This window comes from Chiloscyllium plagiosum, chromosome 24 (assembly GCF_004010195.1).
Source record: "Chiloscyllium plagiosum isolate BGI_BamShark_2017 chromosome 24, ASM401019v2, whole genome shotgun sequence".
Taxonomy (NCBI): Eukaryota; Metazoa; Chordata; class Chondrichthyes; order Orectolobiformes; family Hemiscylliidae; genus Chiloscyllium; species Chiloscyllium plagiosum.
Window position 1 is genome coordinate 37,494,003 of NC_057733.1, and position 16,403 is coordinate 37,510,405.

Below are 16,403 nucleotides of genomic sequence, written 5' to 3' on the forward strand. Positions count from 1 at the left end.
TGTAAATAGTCCAACTAGGGAAGAGCTGTACTAACCTTGTAATTGGGGAATGTGTCTGGTCAGTTGACGTTTTGGTGGGGCAGCATTTTGGGAGCAGTGGTCATAAGTCTTGGATAATTATGGATAAGGATCCTGGTCCTTCGGTGAATGTGTTAAATTTGGGGAAGACTTAGTATCAGGCAGGAACTGGAGACGTTAGTTTGGGGATGGCTGTTTGAGGAGCAATCAACATCTGATGTTTGGGAGTCTTTTAAAGGCTTGTTGATTGGAGTTCAGGGCTGGCATGTTCCTGTGAGGATGAAAGATAAGGATGGCAATTCTCGGGATCCCAGGATGATGAAATATTGAAAAATTAATGAAAAAGGAAAAGGAAGCATACGTAAGGTTTAGGAAACTAGAATCAGACAAAGCCTTTGAACGTAAAAGAAGCAGGAAAGAACTTAAGGAATTAAGAGGGCTAAACAGGCCATGAAGTATCCTTGGCAAACATGATTAAGGAGAATTCCAAGGTATTTTTTACTTATGGGGAGCAAGTCAGTAAGTAGGTTCAGTCAAAGATAAAGGAGGGAACTTGTGTGGTGCTAGAGGGAGTGGGTGATACCCTTCATGAATACTTTGCATAAGTATTCACCAAGGGGAAGGATGTGGATGATAAAATTAGAGAATGGTACTTTGATATTTTAGATCATGTCAAATTAATCAAGATAGTGGTGTTGGGTGTTTTGAAAATCTTTTTAGGGTAGACCAGTTCTCAGGACACTGACTGGCAAGGGAGGAGATTGCTGGATCCTTCAGAGGTAATTGTCTCCTCTTTAGCATAAGATGAGATCCCAGAAGACAGGAGAATAAGCCAGTGTTGGTCCTTTGTTTGAGAAGGGCAACAGGGAAAATCCATGAAATTTATAGGTCAGTAAGCATCACATCAGCAGTAGGGAAATTGGCGAAGATTCTTTCAAACAGGATTTGCTCGTTTTTGGAGAAGAATGTACTTATAGTCAGCATGGCTTTATTGCCAGGGAGGACTTGTCTGATAAATTTGATTGTTTTTTGAGGGAAAGATGAAGATAATTGTGGGTGGGGCAGTGAATGTTTTAATGAAACATTTGACAAGGTCCTTCATGGCAGGCTGGTCCAGAAGATTGCCACATGTGGTCCACGGTAAGTTGGATACAAACTTGGCTTAGTCATAGATGACAGAGGATAGTTGTGGATGGGTTTATTTTTATTGACATCGGTAACCAGTGGTGTTCCATGAAGATCAGTGCTGGGACCTCTCTCTGTGACACATACTAATCAATCCACTTACATCATTTGTAAGTTTGTAGTCGAGATGATAATTGACAGAGTTGTGAATCGTGAGGAAGGTCGGCAAAGGATACAACAGAGTATGGATTGGTAGGAAGGTTGGGGAGAGAAATGAGCTTAATCAGAAAAGTGTGCGGTTATTTATTTTGGAGATCCAATGCAAGAAATCAATACAGTTCATGGCAGGACCCTTGGGAGCAATACAGGAAACTTGGGCTGCAAATACATAGTTCCCTGAGGTTGGCAACACAAGTGGATAAGGTGGTAATGAAGGCACAAGCATTCTTGCACTCATCAGCCAGGGCATTGAGTATAAAAGTTGGCACGTTGAAGCTATATAAGACTTCAGTTTGGGCACACTTGGCGTATTGTGTGTAGTTCTGGACATCACTATGGGAATGACATGGAGCCTTTGGAGAGGGTTCAAAAAGTTTACCAGGATGTTGCATGGATTGGAGTGTATTAGTTATGAGGAGAGGTTGGACAAACTTGGATTGTTTTTGCTAGTGTGTAGGAAGCTGAGGGGTGTCTAAATAGAAGTATTTTAAGTTTTATAAGAAACATGGATAACGTGGATAGTCGGTCTTTCTCCTAGGGTGGAAATTCAAATGCTCGGCAGCTGAGTGGCTGAGTGGTCAGCACTGCTGCCTCACAGCACCAGGGTAGACGGGTAGGAGGCTGGAAGAACAGCAAGCCAGGTAGCATCAGGAGGTGGTGAAGTCAATTTATCTGCAACTACCCCTACAGCCACCCCCAGTCCTGAAGAAGGGTTACACCAGAAAAGTTGACTTCTCCACCTTCTGATGCAGACTGGCTTGCTGCGTTCTTCCAGCCTCATGCTTGTCTACCTTGGATTCCAGCATCTGTAGGTTTTTTTTTGTCTCACAGCGCCAGAGACCTGGGTTTGACTCCAGCCTCTGGCAACTGTGTGTGGAATTTGTACATTCTTGTGTCTGTGCGGGTTTCTGAAGATGTTCAAGTTACGTGGATAGGTCATGCTAAATTATCCATTATTTTCAACGATGTGTAGGTTAGATGCGTTAGTCATGGGAAATGTGGGATTACAGGGATAGGGTAGGGTGATGGGTCTGGGTGGGAGTATCTTCAGAGGGTTGGTATAGATTTGTTGGGCCGAATGGCTATGTAAAGATTTAAGGTGAGGGGGGGAAAGCTTTTAAAGGAGATAAGTGAGGAAAGCCTTTTTTTTAAACAGAATGTGGTAGGTGCTTGGAATGCACTGCCAGGGCAGGTGCTAAGAGGTTTAAGAGGTATTTAAGTAGTCACATGAACAGGTGGGGAATAGAGGGATATAGACCATGTGCAGGTAGGTGGGATTAGTTTTGAGTAGCTTCGTGGTCAGCACAGGCATGCTGGGCTGAAGGGCCTGTTCCTGTGCTGTACTGTTCCGCAGATATTGAATAAACAGCCTGCTGATTTTATAAATGCTGGAAGGAATGAGAACTTTGTGGCGAGCCAGTGCTGGGTGTTACTATCTTCTGCAGATGAAGGTAGGACCTGATGTTGCTTTGTGATCCAGCAATAAATGCTAAATCAGTTGTTCGTGCATATTCAAGACTCCAAATCTCAGACTTGAGGGGCACAGGGCTGTGCCTTATTTGGGTGGGGACCATGCTTGGGAGAGAGAGTGGTAGTGCAGAGATGGGAGTTGTCCTTTTTCTGGTGGGGTGGCAGAAATGGAGCATCCACCCTGGAGGAATATCTAAGGTGGGGAGGAATGGTTGTAATGGGGACTGGGACCTCCACAGCATCAGAGTCATAGTACAGCATAGAAACAGATCATTCGGTCAAATGCTTACCAACTATCCTAAATTAATCTAGTTCCATTTGCTAGCACCTGGCCCATATCCCTCCAAACCCTTCCTATACATATACCCATCCAGATGCCTTTTAAATGTTGCAATTGTACCAGCCTCCATCACTTCCTCTGGCAGCTCATTCCATACATGCGCCACCCTCTGCATGAAAAAGTTGCTCCTTCGGTCTCTTTTATATCTTTCCCCTCTCACCTTAAACCTGTGTCCTCTCATTTTGGATTCCCCCATCCATGCCTTTCATGATTTTTATCAATCTCTATAAGGTTGATCAAACTCAGCCTCCACTATAGCTCAAACCCTCCAACCCTGGCAACATCCTTGTAAATCTTTTCTGAACACTTTCAAATTTCACAACATCCTTTCTTTAGCAGGCAGACCACAATTGCAGGCAGTATTCCAAATGTGGCCTAACCACAGAAGATGGAAATGGGATGAGAGGGTGAGGATGAAGGGTTCACAGCTATGAAATGCAATGGTTAGTGCGAGGGCCTGAGGCAAGGTGGTTTATATTTGGGAAGGGCATTCAAAAGTGAATTGGGATATTACTATTCCCAGGAATGGGCATAGAGGGAACTCGTATGGAACAGTGTGTCCCAGCTCTGTATTTGAAGAATATGTCGGTGCTCTGTGTTGAGTGTGGCCACAAAAATAATCAACAGGCATGAATCTTACATCCTGCATTTCAGCAGAAGATGAACAGCAGAGTCAGCTAATTTATACCCAAAGCATCCTGAGAATGAACAACTTTAACCATTTCATTACTTCCAGCTGCAGCACATCTGCAAACAGTAAGGAAGTACTACACAAAAGCTATAACTGAAAGAATTAAAGTTGCGTTCAAGTGTTATTTTCTAGTTACTTGCATCAGCTTTCCTACTGTATTGAAGGTTTCATTTCAAAGTGATATTTATTTGAGGAGGGAGAAATGCATTTTTACGTTGTACCTTGGAGCAGGGATTGGTGAGAATGTGTTGAGGTGCCTTTTCAGGAGGCAGCTACAGGGTCTGTTTGTGATAGCCTGAGGAAAATCTACTGTCTTGGCTGAAGACCCCAATGCAACTGGTTGAAAAAGCCACTTTTAAGAAAAAGGAAAATGTCAATCAAACTCCCCTCTAAACAAAATAAATGAATGAATTAAGGAAGTAAGATATTTCCTTGTGTATGCATATTACTTTGGTTATGAGATCCTTCATATCACAATTATTTGTACTAATTGTTGTACTGAAAAGCAACTATGCCAATTTGGGTTGTTTTGTTTCAAATTTAAATTGTTTCTGCAGTATGAATTTGAAATTATTGACTAACTGTTAACCAGTTGTACCTCCCATGTTAGACAACAGCGCTTTATCAGGTTGTCTGCCTATCTTCCTGACAGCTTTTAACATTATTCAAGCAGAGAAACTGTTATGACTTCCTCTTCCTCCTCCTTCAACCTGCTGCCCCACCCCACTCGTCCACACCCAACCATCCACATCCTCCTGCCAAGCATAAGCTATGATAAGTCAGGATGCTTCCATCAGGAATTTTGTTCCTTCATGCTGCTCATTGAAGAATGCAAAAATGGCATGTGCAGTGTTTGGACAAACATTTTTATTCAGAATTAAGGAGCAGCCCCATTTTAAAAAAAAAAATCTTAAGCCTACTTTCTTGGACGTGTAAAAATAGACCAGCTTTTCATTTCTCCCTCTGTTTTGAAATGTTTATTTTCTCTTTATGATAACTCAGCTTCTACAATGTACAGTTACTGATTGTTGAAACTTCACGATGCAGGGTCTTGATGTTGTCCATATTGGAGGAAGATTAAGATGATTGTATTGAGGATAGGGAACACTGGGCTCCCTGCTCTCATTTGAATCAGAAGAAAGCAGTTGTCCCAGTTGCATTCTCCTTGGCCTAGATAGAACGGAGCTGCTGTCAGATGTGAACTGCTATATAGAAAATAACTTCAGGGCAGGTTGTAGCCTTTACACACAGACCTGTAGCATTCTAATCTGGATTACAATCTGTAATCTTGTCTAAAATTAATAAATTTGTGTTGCAGACATTTCGTCCCTTATCTACGTGACATCATCAGTGCTTGGGATCCTCATGTGAAGCGCTTCTGTGATCTTTCCTCCAGCATTTATAATATATAAATGCCGGAGGAAACATCACAGAAGCGCTTCACATGAGGCTCCCAAGCACTGAGGATGTCACCTAGACAGGGGACAAAACGTCTGCAACACAAATTCCCAGCTCGGCGAACAGAACCACAACAACGAGCACCCGCGCTACAAATCTTCTCATAAACTTTGAAAATTAATAAAAGCCTGTTGATTCTTGTTGCATTAGAGTGTTGGAAGTTGACCTGTCAATATGCCTGTGGGACAGCGGAAAGGCGTGAGTTGAGGAGGCTAACCATTCTGTAAATTTGCACCGTTTAATTTCAAGAATATCTGATCTAATCTTCTGTGTGTGTGCCAGTGGTACTAGACTGTTTCAGAAAATGAAGGTTTGATCTGATTTGACAATGGTTGGAGAAAGTGACTGTTCATTTTTGTTTCCTGAACAGTTGGGCAAAACGTTGATCACTTGGCAACCTGATTCGCGTATTCTGAGCTCTGTTTCCTTTCGATGATATCTTGATTGAAAGTGATTGATGCTTTTGTGGTCGCACAGTATTAAATAAGCTGGGTAACCACCGACCAGCTTTCAACCACAGATACAAGCCCACTGCCCTAAACTTATACTGGCCTAATATTTTCTCTTCAATATCATGCAGAGCTAATACTCAGCTATGGGTTTGCTTGGCTGTATTTCTAATGGCTGACTTACATGCACAGTACAATACTGTATGCAGTATTGCACACATTCATCACTTGAAAACAATGGCCAAGCAATGTACTGTAGATATTGGTAACCACAGCACTCCTTACTGCTTGGAATAGCAGGACCAAGCTCCTCTTGAATCAGAAAGATTTATAAGATTGTGTTTTTATTCACTCTTTGACTGTGAGTATTGCTAGCAAGGCCAGCATTTGTTGCCGATCCCTAATTGCTGTTGAACTAAGTAATTGCTTGACCATTTCGGAGGGCAGTTAAGGATCAACCACGTTGTGTGAATCTAGAGTCACATGTAGGCCAGACCAGGTAAGGACAGCAGATTTCTTTCCCTCAATGACAAATGAACAAGATGAGGTTTTATGAAGATTGATCATCTCAATAATGGTGCCATGAAACGAGCTTTCATGTTTTGCAAACTGAATTTGGATTCCATGAACTGCCATGGTGGGATTGGAAGCTGTGTCCCAAGATTATTAGTCTGCCTACAGGGAGAATGCGGGTAAGTGGAGTTGAAATGCCCATCAGCCATGATCGAATGGCGGAGTGGACTCGATGGGCCAAATGGCCTTACTTCCGCTCCTATGTCTTATGGTCTTATGGTCTTTGTAACCCCCACATAGAGACAATCACCTTTTAAATAGGATCAATTCTTCCAATCTGCAGCCTAACTATAGGGCTCTTGTGGTGCAGTGTCATTGTCATAGAGGTCTACCATCCAGAAAAGGGCCCTTTGGCAAATTGAGTCCACATTGATCAAAAACCAGCACTTTCCTATTCCAATATTATTTTCCAGAAATTGCCCCATAGTCCTGTAAGTCTTGGCATCATAAGTACATAATGAGCAATTCCTTAAATGTTATGAGAGTTTCTGCCTCTACTGCCCTTAAGCAGTGAGCTCAGGATTCCACCACCTTCTGGGTGAAAACATTTTTCTCGCATCCCCTCTAAACCTTCTGACCTTACCTTAATAACCTGGTCATGATCCCTCCACCAAAGGGAATGTTTCTTTCCTGTCTGTCCTATCTTGTTCCCCTTTCATAATTTTATTCATCTCAATCTCCTCTGCTCCAAGGAAAGTAACCCCAGTTTCCATTCAAAACTACAAAAATAATTTCCAGCTCAGGCAATATCCTGATAAGTTTTCTCTGCACCATCAAGTACCTTCTGGATTCTAGACTGCACGTTATAGTCCAGCTGTGACTTAATGTTTTATACAATTCCAGTAGAAATCTCAATAAATATTCTGTGCTCTTAATCTCTGTGCCTTGGCTATTAAAGGCAAATATCCCATTTGCCATCTTAATCACTTTATCTACCTGTCACCTTAACTACCTTAAGGGACTGGTGGGCATGCACACCAAGGTCCCTCTGATCTTCAGTGCATCCCAGGGTCCTACTGTTCATCACCTATTTCATTGTCCGTTCTGCCCAAGTGCATCACCCCTCATTTTATCTGAATGTAAGACATAGGACTGGAAGTAAGGCCATTCGGCCCATCGAGTCCACTCCGCCATTTAATCATGGCTGGACATTTCAACTCCACTTACCCGCACTCTCCCTATAGCCCTAAATTCTTTGCCTTGAAGACCGTTAACGTCCTGGCCTCCATTGTGTTCCGTGGTAATGAATTCCACAGGCCCACCACCCTCTGCTGAGAAATGTCTCATTTCCCCTGTTCTAAATTGACCCCCTCTAATTCTAAGGCTGTGCCCACGCGTCTTAGTCTCCCTGCCTAACAGAAACAATTTCCTAGCATCCACCCTTTCTAAGCCATGCATTATCTTGTAAGTTTCTATTAGATCTCCCCTCCACCTTCCAAACGCTAACGAATACAATTCCAGGATCCTCAGCCATTCATCGTATGTTAGACCATTCCAGTGTGAATCTCCACTGGAGACAGTCCAGTGCCAGTATGTTCTTCCTGAGGTGTGGGGTCCAAAATTGGACACCGTATTCTAAATGGGGTCTAACCCGAGCTTTAAAAGTCTCAGAAGCGCATCGCTGCTTTTATATTCCGACCCTCTTGAGATAAATGACAACATTACATTTGCTTTCTTAATCACGGAATCAACCTGCAAGTTAACCTTTAAAGAATCCTGGACTAGCACTCCCAGATCCCTTTGTACTTTTGGCTTTACGAATTTTCTCACTGTTTGTTTAGAAAATAGTCCATGCCTGTATTCGTTTTTCCAAATTGAATTCCATTTTTCACTGATCAGCTTATCTACATTCTGTGGTAATCTAAAGCTATCCTCACTATTTACGACCCCACCAACTTTTGTCATTCTTGAACATACTTAGACTCACTGCTACATTTTGAGTTTAAACTGTTTATAACAGGAAGGGCCTCAACATTGATGCCTGTGAAACCCACTGGACACAAGCTTCCAGTCAGTGACCCTCTGCTTTCTGCCTCTCGGTCAATTCTATATCCAGTTAGTGCTGGATTTGTAGAACCTAGGGACTCTTACCATCAAAATCAGTGTCCCATGTGGGACCTTATTGAACACCTTGCTGAAGTCTAAGTGGACTGTACAAAATGCATTACCCACATCTGCAGTGGTAGATTATTTACCCCTGAGCCAGGAGACCTGGGTTCAAGTCCCGTTTGCTCCAGAGGTGTCAGAAAATGTCAGAACCGGCTGAGTGGAAAATATCTACAGCTCACTCAAATGTACAAGATTAGATCAGGTCCAATTTGAGATGATTATGCAGTAGCCATTCCTGTTTCAGTTCTTGTCACCACATTGGAAGAAGGATGTGATTACAATAGCGAGGGTGCAAAGGTCATTTACCAAGATGCTGCCTGGGCTTAGCTATGAAGGAGGATTGGCTAGGCAGAGGTTGATTTCTTTGGAGCAGCAAAAGTTTGAGAGGGGACTTTGGTAGAAATGTATAAGGTTGAGGGTCATAGGGTGGATAGGAAGACTTGTAGGTGGAAGGCTAAGAGAAGAATTGAAGTGATTTTATTTCACTCTGGAAGTCTGGAACTCACTGCCTGAAAGGGTGGTTGAGTCAAACACTCAACATTGAAGTAGTATTTAGACATTCTCTTTTTGTCTTTGGAAATTTAGATTTTGCATGCAAGAGATCATAAGCCTTCGCATGGACACCATGACAGGCTAAGAAAAATGTCAAAATGTTCTTCTCCAGACCTGAAATTACTTCATTTTTCTCCTTGAAGAAGAGAGATGATTTTCCTGAACTACTAGTGTTGGTGTTAATTTTGAAACCTTAAACATATGATCAAAAAACTCATGGCCGTTCTTGGTCTTCCCCATCACAATTCTGGAAAATACCTTGTGATTTTATTTCTTCCCCTGTCCCAATGGGCTTATGTTAGTGAATCATAGAAATGTATAGCATGGAAACAGGCCCTTTTGGTCCAACCCATCCATGCCGATCATTTATCCTATATTAATCTAGTCCCATTTGCCAGCACTTGACCCATATCCCTCTAAACCCTTCCTATTCGTGTATCCAAGCAGATGCCTTTTAAAAATTGTAATTGTACCAGCCTCCACCACTTCCTCAGGCTAACTTTCTTTATATAAAAAAAAGCACACTCTGGCAAATACCTGAGAATAGGTCACCCATCAACATTTGCCACGGAGGAAGGAAGCAAAGTGTTAAGAGGAAATGACTGACAGGAAAAAAGAAGTTATTTTCAAGTAGAGGAAGAGAGAACCAGAATAACATCTACCGCACTATACAGTAAGCGGAAAGCTGTGGCTTAAAATGAAAGCATCAGTTTTTACTATTTTTCTACACTAATCGATATTTAAAATTGGATATTGGGCTCAGAAATGTTCAGTTGTTACTGGTAGTGGGAATACTCCAGTTGGACTATTGGTAGCAGAGAAACAGACCATTCCAGTCCGTGCCAGTGTTTCTCCTCCACATGAGCCTTTTCCCCCACCCTTTGTCATCGAACACCATCAACATGTCCTTCTGCTACTATGTTCCTCATGCCTATCCAGCTTCCCTGCCAATCCATCACCTCCGATACTGTGTGCCAACGTTCTCTCCACTCTGGGGGGTATGGTTTTCCCTTGAATTACTGCTTAGTCTTATTAGTGACTTCTGTTGCATTTACGTCCCTCCAGTTTTGTTCTTGTCTGCAAATAGATGCATTTCATCTATATCTACCTCAGCAAATTCTGCTATAATTTTTAATGCTTCTATCAGGGCAGCCTCAGATTTTTTTTCCTTTTAGAGAAAGGAAATGCAAGTATACTGCTATACTGCTAAGTATAATCCCTCGGTTCTGGTATCATTTTAATAAATCTTTTTTTGCTTTTGCTCCAGCATCTCTTTTTATATAAAGAATATGGAGACTAGAACTTTTTGCAATCCTCCATAGTTTTGCTAACCCAAGGTTCTGTCGTGTGTGTATATCTTCTCTGCTTCTCAGCTCTGCCACAATAGAAATTAACCCTTTTATGCTTTACAAAGATTGTGTAAACATGGGGGGGAGCACAATTGGGAAGGTTACAGATCAGACAAAAATTGGCCATGCAGTGGAGAGTGTAGTGGGTAACTGTAAGATCCAAAATGGTAGATGGGTTGGTGGAGTGGCAAGAAAACTGCAGATGGAGTTCTATTCTGATAAGTGTGAAGTAATGCATTTTCAGAGGTCAAACACTAAAAGGGATTGCACAATAAATGGATCTATACTGAGTGGTAGATGAGTGAGAGATCTTCGCGTGCAAATGTACAGGCCCATAAGAGTAGTAGTAAAGGTAGATATGGTTTTAAAGGAGGCATATGGAATGCTCTTCGTCATTGGCAGAGGTATAGAATACAAAAGTAGGGATGTGGCGATGAAACAGTAAGATGCCAGTGAGGCCATAATTGGTGTATTGTGTGCAGTTCTGGTCACCACATTACAAGAAGGATGTAATTGTGCTGGGGAGGATGTAGAGAAGACTTACTAGAATGTTGCCGTAGCTGGAGAATTGTAGCTCTGAGGAGAGATTGGTGTTGTTTCTCTTTGAATAGAGAAGACTAAATGGGTGACATGATTGAGGTATCCAAAATTGAGGGTAGCGATAGAGTAAATGGGAGGAACCTGTTTCCCTTGGCAGAGAGTTCAAAACCCAGGGGTCATAGAGTCAAACTAAGTGACAAAAGGATTAGAGGGGATGTGAGGGAAAAATGTTTTTATGCAGATGGTGGTGTGTATCTGGAATTTGCCGTCTGAGTTGGTGGTGGAGGTAGAGACTGTAAACTCTCTTTCTAAAGATACCTGGATCTGCACATTTAAGTACTGTAAGTTGCAGAGAGAGGGGATTGGAAAGGATAGCTTGATGTCTTTGAGGTCAGTTTGGCCAAGATTGATCAAATGGTCCCCTTTCTGTGCTGTATCAATTCGATGGTTAATAGTGACACAACAGAAAAGTGCAGTCTGAATTGGTGTCCAATCCAAAAAGGAGTTAAATTACCAATGAAGGGTGACTTCATATAATCTCTTTACTAAGTGTAAATTGGTGGTATTATTTTAATAATTAAACCAGATCATGTTTGTTTGTGCATGAATGTTACTAAAGCATGAACCACTTTTAAAATCATCTTCCAAATTTGGAATGCTTTTGAACTCTAACATTTAAAATGAAAATCTGCAATTACAGGTCTGTCACTGATATTAACAGTTAAAGATAATGCATAACTTGTTAAATAAAGCACATGGGTTGTAATTTATTCGTGTATTGTTATTACTTAAGTTAGGGCAACAGAGCTTTTTGCTCAGTGACCGAAATCCATACAATGGAACCTCAAGGGCAAGGTACAATATCTAAAATAGATGTCCCTTTTAAAATTGCATTTTTGAAGTTCCTTAGACTAAATGATTTTCGTGTACTAATTTATCCCATGAGGCAGCAGCCCTTTCTTTAAAAAAAAAATGCTTTGCCAAACCCCTCTCTTGAAATTTATACAGGGCAAGCACATATTAGAAGAAAGTGAAGATTGTTTGGGCTTCTCCTGATCAGGAAAAACCAATAAAACGCCATGTTATACATTGCCTTTTTAATGGTCAGTTTTAAGCAATTAAAATCTGGTGATGCTCAAAAGGCCAGAATTGAAAGAGCACTGATTTTAAACTCTAGAAATTGAGGCGGAAGGAGATCACAGGGATAGGGAGGGGAAATGCAACAAAGAGTTTTTTGACTTACTCACTATATACTAAGTTGAAGTTTGTGAGATTTTGTGTTTGGTATTGTTTATTAAGTTATCTGGGACAAGGAATGAGCATGGTCAGCATAATAAGAAATGGGCAACTGAAGATTATAATTTTAAATTCCTAAATGGAAGAACAGCAGAGAATTTGTAAACTGATCAAAAACCAAGATTCCAGCAATTGATCTTGTTCTGCTATCACACCACATTTCGGGTCATAAGAATCCAGAGCTCCTGCTTCATATACTGGACTAAATGGAAATTGCACTGGTTTCTCTTCCTGGTCTTGATAGCTGACCATTCTGAGCTGACAAAGGGACATGGAAGGATAGCTCTGTCTGTATAAAAGTGCATGATTTAGTTTTGTAAATGTCAGTTTAATTCAGGTTGCGGGGAGCACCACCAGACGTGGACGAGACAAGGAGCAGGTGACTAGATCAAGTGAGCTGAGATACTTGGCACCAAAGTAAACATTGGTAAACTGCGAGTATTTTGTTCCTGTCTCTGCAGAGGGTGGTGTGTATCTGGGGTGGGGGGTGATGGAGGTGGGTAGAGAGAGTTGAAAGAGTTTCACATATTAATGGATTACTTCATGCTTGGAGATGACTCAATTTGTCATTTTCCATGCAGAGCTCAACAGTTATTTCACATTTCCCTCTTTTTCTTTTTTCCTCCCTCTTTCTTCTTCGTTCACTTTAAATCCTGAAATGCTGGATGTTGGAGGTTTCACAGATTTCTGATATAAAGTAACCTAAGACACAGCTGAAATAGCTTGCAGAAGAGAAGCTGCTTAAACTTTTTCTTTTTGAGAAGGCAGCATAGTGGCTTAATCCATTGATTTGTCATGGGGGCGGCTTGGGTGTAGTCTGCCTCTAAATGTTTTATTCAAACCTGCTGACTCATCATGATTCTCACATTTATAATTAGCATATGAACAGCATTTGTTGCAGGGGTTGAACTGAGGTTTACATTCATAGGAAGTTCCTGCTACTATGATTCTGCTAAATAGTAAATTCAGCAGTCTCTCATCCAAAATTTTCTCTCTCTCTCTCTCTCTCTCTCTCTCTCTCTCTCTCTCTCTCTCTCTCTCTCTCTAAGCCTTTGTTTCTCTAGGATTACAGGCCATTCTGTAATATCTTGTCCAAACAGCAAAGTGTTCATGAGTATTAGCAGCTTCTTAATGTGTATGGTGCACCACAGCCAACTCCAGTTTTGACCTTCCTTCAGGTCACCTGTAAAACCTGTACTGCTCAGCACTGACTAGCAGTCGGGGGTCAGGTCCTTAGATTTTATGTTCTTATTTAAATAAGCTCTCATTCTCATCCTCCTGGACAGCACCAAATGGTAGCTGCATTTGGATGCAAAGTATTTAAAATTTGCTCTTCACAAAAAAATTGCATCAAAAATAATTCCGTTCTTTTTTTATTCTTTTCCCATAGGTTTGTGTGATTGAAAGTGTGCCGTGGTATGACGACTACTAACAAGGGAAACAAGGCCTTAAAGGTACAGCTGACCTCCCCTTTTCTTAGACACTTAATACCAGGCTGATAAGTCCAATAAAGCAAAATATTTGTAATACTGTGCTCGTCAAAATTTCATGCGGAGCTAATAACCCTGCTTGGAATTCACTACATATTAGTTTCTGGATTTCTATCTGTCTTTAATTTTACCCTTCATTTAGGGACACAAAATTGTTAAGAAGTTTAGTACGTACACAAGATTGGCCAGTATTTCACTGAAATGTTCTTTTACAATCCACATGTTCTTTTCTCTTATGCTCTTTTTCTTTGTTTTTTGGCTTTCTTTTCCCCCTTCCTTGTTTTATGCCATTTCTCTTCCATTTGCCCTATCCTTTACCTACCTTCTCTGTAAAGACCTCAGCTATGTTTTGGATTCAAGGTACCAAGTGCCCTTCAGTCCGTCCCCAAGGTCAGGTAACTAGCAATATCATAGTTGATGTACCATTACCCAAGGTGTACCTTGGAGGGACCGTTATTAGATTCCAGCATTCACCCATGAACTATAGATCCTCGAGAAATAGACTGGTACTACAGTATTTATGTGAGCTATCACAGTGCAGATTTTAATAGGCTGTTTTGCGATCTGGTGTGGTTTTGGTTGAATGTAAAGCCTAGCCCCATTGAGCATTTATTTTTACAGTTATCTTTTATGATTAACCACCAATTTGTATGTTTGAATAGTGAAGGCGAAATATTTTAGTTGCAATGCAATTTGCGTTCCAGATCTTGTTAGTAATGAGAGATGCTACATGCACAATTCAAAATAAACCTGTCTACATGTCATTGGGTGCTATATGGAAATAAATTATCTTTGTTTCATAAAGTCTTAAAACAGTAACAAACACTTGAGAAGTAATAAGTTTTGTACCAATTTTGAGTGTAATATATTGACAATCTGTTCTGGTGCAGCTACAACATTGGCATATATCTGACAATGTTAAGTTACCCAGATACCAATGTTAAGTTACCCGTCTTGTCGTCAGAAAGCAAACTGGCCAATAGCCACTCCATCAGCTTCCTCTCGATCAACAGGAAGGTGTTGTTAACAGTGCTATCAAATGGCATTTGTGCAGCAATACCATGCTCAGTTTGTTCAGATCTACTCTGCTTTTGACTGCATTACGGCATTAGTTCAAAAGAGCTGAACTCTAGAGATGAGAAGAGTGATTTTGCCCTTGATGTCAAGATACCAACATTTAACCAAGTGTGGTATCAGGGAGCACTAGCAAAACTGAAATCCAGTTGGCATAGAAGGGAAATTATTGGAGTTCTAACGAGCACAAAGGAAGATGAGTGTGGTGGTTGGAGGTCAAATAGCTCTACAGCAGGACATCATCTCAGGCGTTGTTCATGGTACATATTTACTGATCAACCTGTTCAGATGTTATTACACACCTCTGGAGCAGTTGATGTTTGAACTCAGGCTTCCTTGTGGAGACGAGGGACACCAACAGTGCAGCACATAGGCCTTACAAATTCCTCTGGGTAGTGTCCTATGCCCAACCATTTCCAACTGTTTTATCGATGACCTCCCTCCTGAGCCCTTGACCACCTCTACTTGGAAGAGGAAGGGCAGCAGATGCACAGGAACATCACCATCCTGACTTCTGATTTGGAAGTCTTTTGCTATGCCTTTGCTGTCGCAGGATCAAAAACTTGGAACTCCCTTCCCTGTATTACTGGGTATGTTTGTACCTGAAGTAGTTAAGGAAGGTACCTTCTGATGTGATTGAGAATAGGCCAACAATTGCTGGTTTTGCCATTCAGAGGCATTCATATCTCAAAGTGGAGGGATCTGTGTATTCTTAACAATCCAGCTTGAGAAATTAATGTTACAGTTGCAGCAGGTGAGCACCTAATGTGTTTGTGTGATATCTTTTTATCTGCTGTTTTTAGTGGAGGCTTGTAAAATTGGTTAACACCCATTTTAAAATAGCAGCTAAAAGATGATGCACAAACAACCCATACTTCATTCAGTACTCAACTTTTTTTAGTATAAAAAGCCTCAGTAGTACATTGAACTTAACCGTTTCGAATCAGAACCCACCATCTGACTAAGAAGTGGAACGTAGTTTTGAACTAAGCATTTTTACTAACTTCGCTATTTTTATGACCTGCAGTATTGGCAAGTTATGGCCTGTGCTTGTTAATATGCAGAAAGTAGTTCGCATTGTCATAGAGAGGAAGTTGATTTCAATAGCAGACAATGAAGAAAGCCAAGAACTGGTCCTCACCCTGAACAACTTCTCTTTCCAATCCTCCCACTTCCTCCAAACGAAAGGAGTAACCATGGGCACCCGCATGGGCCCCAGCTATGCCTGCCTCTTCGTAGGATAAATGGAACAGTCCATCTTCCGCAATACACTGGCCCTACCCCCCACCTTTTCCTCTGCTACATCAATGATTGTATCGGCGCCGCCTCGTGCTCCCACGAGGAGGTTGAACAGTTCATCCACTTCACCAACACCTTCCACCCCGACCTCAAATTCACCTGGACCGTCTCGGACTCCTCCCTCCCCTTCCTAGACCTTTCCATTTCTATCTCGGGCGACCGAATCAACACTGACATTTACTATAAACCGACCGACTCCCACAGCTACCTAGACTACACCTCCTCCCACCCTGTCCCTTGCAAACACGCCATCCCATATTCCCAATTCCTTCGTCTCCGCCGCATCCCAGGAGGACCAGTTCCAAAAACGTACAACCCAGATGGCCTCCTTCTTCAAGGACCGCAATTTCC

The 16,403-nt window shown here is 41.6% G+C and overlaps 1 protein-coding gene across 5 annotated transcripts in view; it reads left to right on the forward strand.

The window, feature by feature from the left end:
• Nucleotides 1-16,403, forward strand: part of LOC122562191 (transcription factor MafG) — a 46,727-nt gene that overhangs the window by 14,046 nt on the left and 16,278 nt on the right. For 3 of the 5 annotated variants that reach the window (XM_043714851.1, XM_043714852.1, XM_043714850.1), the window contains one exon: nt 13,580-13,643. In XM_043714851.1, coding sequence (XP_043570786.1) covers nt 13,608-13,643 — 36 coding nt within the window. In that variant the 5' untranslated portion in view covers nt 13,580-13,607. Of the gene's footprint in view, nt 1-13,129; nt 13,149-13,208; nt 13,485-13,579; nt 13,644-16,403 lie in introns of those variants that run through there. The other 2 variants (XM_043714854.1, XM_043714853.1) reach the window with 2 other exon arrangements.